The sequence below is a fragment of the Micropterus dolomieu genome, linkage group LG17 (genome assembly GCF_021292245.1).
Source record: "Micropterus dolomieu isolate WLL.071019.BEF.003 ecotype Adirondacks linkage group LG17, ASM2129224v1, whole genome shotgun sequence".
Taxonomy (NCBI): Eukaryota; Metazoa; Chordata; class Actinopteri; order Centrarchiformes; family Centrarchidae; genus Micropterus; species Micropterus dolomieu.
Window position 1 is genome coordinate 39,105,754 of NC_060166.1, and position 8,330 is coordinate 39,114,083.

Below are 8,330 nucleotides of genomic sequence, written 5' to 3' on the forward strand. Positions count from 1 at the left end.
ACAATGATCGATTTTCAGGTTTTAATTTTGCAAACAGACTAACGTTTCGACACCATGGTGTCTTACTCGGGCTTTATTCGTTTTCAGGAAATTCAGATGGCAGGTGCAGGTGACTTTTCTTTATCCAAATGTAATAATAATTCGATTTTATTTATATAGCGCCAAATCACAACAACAGTTATCTCACAGCGCTTTTCATAAAAGAGCAGGTCTAGACCGAACTCTATGATGCTATTTACAGAAGCCCAACAGTTCAGGTGACTTGCAGCCACAGATCCAGACTCCACAGCTCCAGAGCCAGAAACACCTGCAGGAAGTGATAGGAGGAGAGAGGAGAGGGACGAGAAAGCACAAGACTACCGGAAAGGGGAGAAGTTGTGTTAGTAACATGCAATAATGGGATGAGGTTGCATACAGAGGGAGAGAAAGTAGAGGAGAGAGGAGCTCAGTGCATCATGGGAAGTCTAGGCCTATAGCAGCATAACTAAGGGATGGTTCAGGACTCACCTGAGCCAGCCCTAACTATAAGCTTTATCAAAGAGGAAAGTCTGCATATCTCTCTCTCTCTCTCTCTCTCTCTCTCTCTCTCTCTCTCTTTCTCTCTCTCTCTCTCTCCCCCCTTCACCCCAACCGGTCGAGGCAGATGGCCGCCCACCCTGAGTCATGGTTCTGCTCGAGGTTTCTGCCTCTTAAAGGAAGTTTTTCCTTGCCTATGTCTCCTAGACCTGCTCTTTTATGAAAAGCGCTGTGAGATAACTGTTGTTGTGATTTGGTGCTATATAAATAAAATTGAATTGAATTAAAAAAATAAGTGTAATCTTATAAACTTTTGTTCAGTAAAATGCACAGCGGTAAAGCAGTGATGTTGCCAAGCTCATGATGCCGGTCCATCTTTATAAGTTTGTGTGCAGTAGAGTGAAATATTTGGGATATTGTGCGTTTCTTAGATCTTTTTACTCCGTTACATAATTCATCATTTTACATTTTCCTTCTTGGTTCTTTATCTCTCTGTCTTGCATTCTCCCCTCTGTACCGTCTCCCTTTTCGCTCTCTCTCCTGCAGTCAGACAGGTGTTTTTAGTCCAGACTGCCAGTTCCATCAAGGACCAAACAGTCCTGGAGGGCGGTGAAATTGGACTCGGGACCAAGCTGAGTTGTAGTGGGCCGTCAGAGGAGGAGGAGTTGACGAGGCGGAGCCATGTCGACCTCGTGGCGTGAAGATGATGAAGAGTTCAAGGTGGGAGGAGTAAAGGCTGGGTTGAGATCTAAGCCGAGGTTCTCCTTCACGGAGGTCAAAGTGCTGCTAGAGGCGGTGAAGAGGAACCGATACATCATCCTCAGTGAGTAGGAAGGACTGTTATTCCTTTGGGCTGCGCCTTGTCCGAAGTTATCAAGCTTAGTGTCACCTGAGAGATAATTTTTGTTTTATTGCTTAAAAGTAGGGGTGCAATTTTACTCAAAAATCACAGTGCGGTAAATACCTAATTTTAGGGTCTCAAACACTGACAATATCCTTAAATTCTGTGTTCTCTACGGCCGAGAGTGGTCGCATATCTGCAGCGATAAACACTCTTTGGCGTGGTCTGAATCTGCAGTGACAGGCTGTTGTCTCGTTCCACTAATTGAAACTTGACGTGTGAAGCCGTCGTAAATGCCGTGTTTCCACATGTCCGACTTAGGTGTGCGCAATATATTGACTCAGTATCGTTATTGCAATATCACGTTGCACAATACCATGTGGAAAATGCTGCAGAAAGTAATATTCTATTAATTTGTGGACAGATGCATCCGTTGGCTGGGTAGCTTAGCGGAGTTATATTTAGAGCCCACTTGATGTAAAGATCATGTTTCATTGGCCACTTGACCTATCATATGAAGGTGTGAGCAAATAGGTACACTACACGAACAAACGCTATGGAGCGTACCACGTGAAGAGTGTGTGCCTACTTTGACCGCTTGTGAGTGAACGGACAGAAAAGCGAAGCGGGTCACAGGACCGAACGAAAAGAAAACAGTGTGTGAAAACTTGGTGACACAGATTCGGTTCTGAGATTAGAGTTGTGAAGTGGTTCTGGGGGCGTTTTTCCTCTTCTGTGTTCTCCTGAGTCTCCTGGATAATGTATTGATCCTATTGACCGAATCACTGCGACGTGGACTCGACAGAAACCAAATCTACCCGCCTGTGACATCTCATGGCCGGTCGGGATTAGTCTTTTTTCGGTGGCCCAACAGATAAACTATGTGTCCAACCTAACGGCAGTGAAAGTGTTGTTGTTAATATGAAAACATAAAACATGCATTTTGAGACAAAACAAACAGTGTGGTTGGCCTGTAGCTACATTGTGAACTGTGTGTGCACTCAAACCTGCATGTAAAGATGTTTCCCAGCAGAGGGAGAGACTGAGCCAGATTCACTGTGTGGGTTGACAAAAACCACAATGGTTACTGATGTTTCTCACGCCAACCACGTCTCACATCATATTTTCGGTCTCTCTGTAGGGAAGTTTAACCAAGGTGTGTCGGCTGAAGCCAAGAAAGCCACCTGGATTGAAATCACGAATCAGATCAACGGCCTGGGAGAGAATCACCGAGAGGTTTGTTCCTGTGGTCACAGTTTTAGTGATGTTAGTGATGCTGCTGGGCTGAATTTACAGGCTGCCTGTGTAACTTTGAGGTATACTCTCAGACTGGATTTTGTTTTAGTTATAGATATCAAATCTACATTTCATCAGCAGTTCAGAATGTTCAGCCTTTTCTGATAGATTACACCAGTGGTTCCTAAATTATTTACTTGCAACCCCTTAAAACTAAGATCCCTTGCACACCAACCAGTTCATTTAAAGACTGACCCTTCCTTATAATTTTGTTTTGATGGAATAATTTATCGAGGTCTTTCGAGGATAGAATTGTCCATTAATTCACAAGAGAAACAACATTTAAAAAGAATAACATTTTGTGTAGCAGAAATATGTTTCTCTTTTTCTATCCTCAAAACCCCTCAGTCTTATTCTGTGAGTCCTTGTGGAGTCTAACGTTTTTTAATCAGTTCATCATTTTGTCTTTAAAAAACTTTGAAAGAGTGAAAATCAAAGCTGATGTCCTCAAGCCCAAAAGTTAAAGATATTCAATTTACCATGCAGAACAGAAGCAGTGCAGTCCACGAGCATTTGAGCTTGATAAATGACTAATTGATAATAAAAGTTCCGTTCTGTTAGTTTCACTTACATTTCATTTTCTCAGGTGCGTCAGATCATGAAGAAATGGGCCGACCTCAAGTGCGATGGAAAGCGGCGCATCGTCGCCCTCCGGGGCCCCAACGGCAGCCACCTGAGGAAGAAGAACCTGGGCCCCGTGGAGAGGATGGTCCATAAGATACTGATGCTGAGTCCTAGAGGAGGTGAGGAGAAGCACGTGAAGAGAGCGAGGTGTTGTCTGTGTACTACAGCCTTTATTGTGAGAGCCCGAATGCATATTAGAATGAAGCATAAGACAGGTTTTGCTCATGAAATGGGTAAAAAAGTAGTAAAAGGTCCTGCTAAGACAACAAACATGACAGCTTAATTTGTTTTGTTTCGTATAATGCACATGGCGACAGGATTGTCTATGAATTTGTTGTTGCAGAAGGTACTGGACAATAATTCAGATCTTTCAAATGGGGCTGAAACGATTAATTCCATCACAAAAAAGTATCGACACAAATTCTTTGGATAGATGCTTCGTTTAATCCATATAACTATATAGCACACTGTTTCGCACGGACATTTATTACTGTCGCGCATGGCGCTAGTGCTGCGATCAAGTGAACCCTCCGTGATTATGATGATTATGATGGCGCTGTTTGCAAAGTGGAGGGACGAAATAGAAATTGTCCAAAGTCTGGGATTATTTCAAGCTAAAAGAAAACTACTCTGTAATGTCACAGTCCGTCCACCGTGAAGGCCAAATTCTGCACACCTGCCTAGAATCTCACGCACCTCGCGGTAGGTTCTGCTCGTTTATGCTGAGAAAAGACGTGGATGCAAATCTCAGCAGGTAGCCTCCAACATCTGTTCTGCCGAATTATGCATTCACCTCTTAAGTTCTTTTCAGAGACTTTGCTGTGCACATTGATCAGACGTGGTTATCGCCACATTTATTTGCTGAATCTCGAGGAATGGTACTTCTCCTAAGTGTAATAATATACTAACGACTCTAAAGAGTCATAAAATATATATACGAACTGTGCTTTCAGACCAGAAGCGAAGCGAGTGTTCGGGGCTGCGAGTTTACATACAAAGTCAATGCAAAGACGCGAAGGTGACGGGGCCGGAGACCCGAAAGCCTTCGCGCAAGTTGAAAATTTCCAGCTCGAGAGAATTTTTGCAGGTTCTCGTCGCCTTTTTGCGCTGTGTGAGAACACTTGCAGCGAATGTAAAGCGTTTGGTCTGAAAGCACCAGTAGAATCTAGGGCTGTCCCGACTAAGGATTTACATGGTCGAATCAGAATCGCCAAGTGCTGCCGATAGTCGACTGATAGTCAAATCATGTGTGTTTTTGTGCACGCCGATTGCAAGTCGGGGGGGGTAAACATGGTGGCTCCGCTTTAATCTTGACGAGCTGCAGAGCTGCAGTCTCTATTCACTCAACTTACACGGTAAGCCGCCAAGCAAAAGTACTTTTTAAACATCAATGAAATAATCTGCCGAATACTCGAACTCTAAAAATCATCGTTCGCTGCAGTCCTAGATCCAAAGGCAGGAGCAGATTTATGTGTAGCGCAATGAAATCAAAACAGATGAGGTGTTGAACAAAAACGAACCTTTATTCACCAGTTTTCATTTATTGGTTCTCAGACGGCGACAGTGATCTGGACCTGGCCGAAGATGACGATTTTTCAAAGCTTTACAGTAAAGGCCCACCCTCTAACCCTCCAGCTTACTCCTACCTCAACTTGACAGACAGTTCCCACTCTTTACCCGGAGGGGCCCCCTTAGAATTTTCTCCTCTCTCGTCACCAGAGAAAGAACTTGGCGGTAAGTACAGCTGGATACTGAGAGTCTGGACCAGTAACGGGGCAGGAAATCCAGTCAGTTTCTCTACATGCCCAGTATCTGTACGCAGACTGTTTATTTACCAAGTGGCTGCCAGAGCGAGCCGAAACCAAAGTGAGATCAGGATTGGTGTGTTTTCCCTGATTTGCAACCAGAATTGCTACAGTGCACAGTTTTCATTCAGCTTTCTTCATCATTCCCCCGTTCAACTTTATGTGCAGTTACTGAACAGCGTCGAGCGATGGCAGGAAGCATTTTTACATGCGAGTCAAGGTTGGTTCTGAAAAGAGACGGGGACGAACTTCTTAGTGAGCCAGCCAAGAAAATTATGATCTAATGAATGAATTTACATTTATACAGCGCTTTATCATAGATACTCAAAGCGCTTCATGGTGAAGTGGGGAGGGACTCACCTCAACCACCACCAATGTGTAGCACCCACCTGGGTGATGCACGGCAGCCATTTTAGCGCCAGAACGCTCACCACGCATGAGCCTGAGGCGGGGGGGGGGGCATTGATCCAGTTACTACTGGGGATGATTAGATGTCCAGATGGTGAAAGCCAGGTTGGGAATTTTGCCATGAGATCTTTAATGACCACAAAGAGTCAGGACCTCGGTTTAACGTCGCATCTGAAGGACGGCAGCTCCTACAGCACAGTGTCCCCTTCACTGGGATCTTATTATTATTATTATTATTATTATTATTATTATTATTAGGACCAGAGGGAAGACCGCCCCCTACTGGCCCACCAACACCTCTTCCGGAAGCAACTAAGTTTTCCGAGGTACTGGCCAAGCCCAAAACCTGCTTAGCTTCAGTCACACGGCAGAAACAGGGTTTACGTTGCTATGGCAGCTGGCAAAACCCCCATCTGATGAAAATAAGCAGATCGTGTAGTTGATATACATAAAATATATAAAGGCAAATGGCGAAAAGTTTAAGAAACAAAGATGAACATCAGAATATCTACATTACTTAATGGATTGAATCGAACATTAATATAAACAACCACTTATTATAAAAGAATACTAGAAAGGGTAAGTTTATCTTTCGATAAAAATCTGAACAAGAGAATAGAAAACCAGCTATTTGCAAAAGACTAAATGAACATTTATACAAATATAACAATTAGGATCTCTCTCTTTGGATCTCAGTCCCGGCCAGAGAGACCACTCTTCTTGTTGTTAACACACACTTCCAGTACAGAGTTGAAGAACATGGCCCAGAGTTTAGAAAACAGCTTCAGTATTTTCTGCCATCAAACAACCACACAACCAATTTTTTATATTGTGATATTTTGCACTGCACGATTGTACAAGCAGGGACTATAAGACACAGACTCTGATCTCACGCTCGTTATTTACAGTGTCACAAAGATCTCATTGATGATATTGGAAAGGCAAGGTCGATGACAGCTGATTGATGTAAATGCATGTTGAATTTCTTTCCACTGTCTGCTATTGCTTTTTCTCTGTAATACTTAAAATTTGACATTTTGGCATTGCAAAACATTCAACTGCTGCTGAGCCCTCTACGCTGCTGTGTTTTGCAGGCGATCCTTTCCATTCCTCCTCTGACTTTGACTTAGACCTGGGTGACGACGGAGGTAAGAATTGTGTTTTATACATCCAGTATTTCCAGCAAAGTAACCTGACTGCTGGTTCTGGCTGCGGGGAATTAAATGGCACAAGATTATCTAAAATAACAAGAAGCATGGGTTTGTTGGTGCCAGGACTTTGAGATGTTGGTGTCTCTGCATAGTTAAATGGGACCTATTACTCTCCTTTTACAGCTCTATATTTTCATTATGGAACTCCATTAGAGTAGCTTTGCATGATTCGGTTTTACAAAATGCTTATTTATTGCTGCAGCCATACAGTCTTGAGCTTTGAAGCCAATATGACATTGTGGCCAAAGTGGAATTGCTACTTCCTGGTCTGTCACCTGATGCACACTGGCCCTGACATACTTTTTCCCAGAGACTTACTTTGTGAAAGTTAAACGGTGGATAAAGTCTCACAAGCAAAATGACTTGTTTCACTATCAGAATTCCATCTATTTGGTCCAAAAGTAATTTTGTCCCCATTCAAGAAAGCGGAGGGCTAAACCGGACGCTAGCTGCTTTTGGTGAAACTGCATCAACCTTCTGTGATTGACACAGCTACAGATTGCTGCTCACTCTAGCTGCTGCTACCGCAGTTCGCCGTTAGCTTAGCTGAGTCTGCGTGGCCTGGGAGCAGTAAACAGGAAACCCAAGCAGGTTTGTTACTGGTTCAATTCAATTTTATTTATATAGCGCCAAATCACAACAACAGTTATCTCACAGCGCTTTTCATAAAAGAGCAGGTCTAGACCGTACTGTGTGATGCTATTTACAGAAGCCCAACAGTTCCCACCAAGACAGAGGCAAGGAAAAACTTCCTTTTAAGAGGCAGAAACCTCAAGCAGAACCATGGCTCAGGGTGGGCGGCCATCTGCCTCCACCGGTTGGGGTGAAGGAGGGAGAGAGAGAGGGGGAGAGAGAGAGGGCAAGAGAGGAACAGAGAGAAAAAAAGGGATGTAAAGAGAGAGAGGGGGGGGAGGCAGCCTACACAATATACACACAGAGGTACAGACAGTAAAGGTGATGTTGCTATGGACTAAATGAAAAATGGTACAGATATTTATAGTAGTGTTAATGATAACAATCGTAATGTTAATGATTATAATAACAATAGGACTAGTAACAATAGTCGTTGCAGCAGAGGGTGTCGAGCAGGAACACAGGAGCAGCAGGTGACCCGCAACCACAGATCCAGACTCCACAGCTCCAGAGCCAGAAAACCTGCAGGAAGTGATTGGAGGAGAGAGGAGAGAGACGAGAAAGCACAATGATCGATTTTCAGGTTTTAATTTTGCAAACAGACTAACGTTTCGACACCATGGTGTCTTACTCGGGCTTTATTCGTTTTCAGGAAATTCAGATGGCAGGTGCAGGTGACTTTTCTTTATCCAAATGTAATAATAATTCAATTTTATTTATATAGCGCCAAATCACAACAACAGTTATCTCACAGCGCTTTTCATAAAAGAGCAGGTCTAGACCGAACTCTATGATGCTATTTACAGAAGCCCAACAGTTCAGGTGACTTGCAGCCACAGATCCAGACTCCACAGCTCCAGAGCCAGAAACACCTGCAGGAAGTGATAGGAGGAGAGAGGAGAGGGACGAGAAAGCACAAGACTACCGGAAAGGGGAGAAGTTGTGTTAGTAACATGCAATAATGGGATGAGGTTGCATACAGAGGGAGAGAAAGTA

At 43.6% G+C, this 8,330-nt stretch overlaps 1 protein-coding gene across 3 annotated transcripts in view; it reads left to right on the top strand.

The window, feature by feature from the left end:
• Positions 1 to 8,330, top strand: part of zgc:113149 (uncharacterized protein LOC541363 homolog) — a 13,887-nt gene that overhangs the window by 3,166 nt on the left and 2,391 nt on the right. For 2 of the 3 annotated variants that reach the window (XM_046074754.1, XM_046074755.1), the window contains exons 2-6: positions 1,063 to 1,339; positions 2,499 to 2,593; positions 3,240 to 3,396; positions 4,832 to 5,011; positions 6,585 to 6,638. In XM_046074754.1, the coding sequence (XP_045930710.1) occupies positions 1,198 to 1,339; positions 2,499 to 2,593; positions 3,240 to 3,396; positions 4,832 to 5,011; positions 6,585 to 6,638 (628 nt within the window). In that variant the 5' untranslated portion in view covers positions 1,063 to 1,197. The remainder of the gene's footprint in view (positions 1 to 1,062; positions 1,340 to 2,498; positions 2,594 to 3,239; positions 3,397 to 4,831; positions 5,012 to 6,584; positions 6,639 to 8,330) is intronic. The other variant, XM_046074756.1, reaches the window with a different exon arrangement.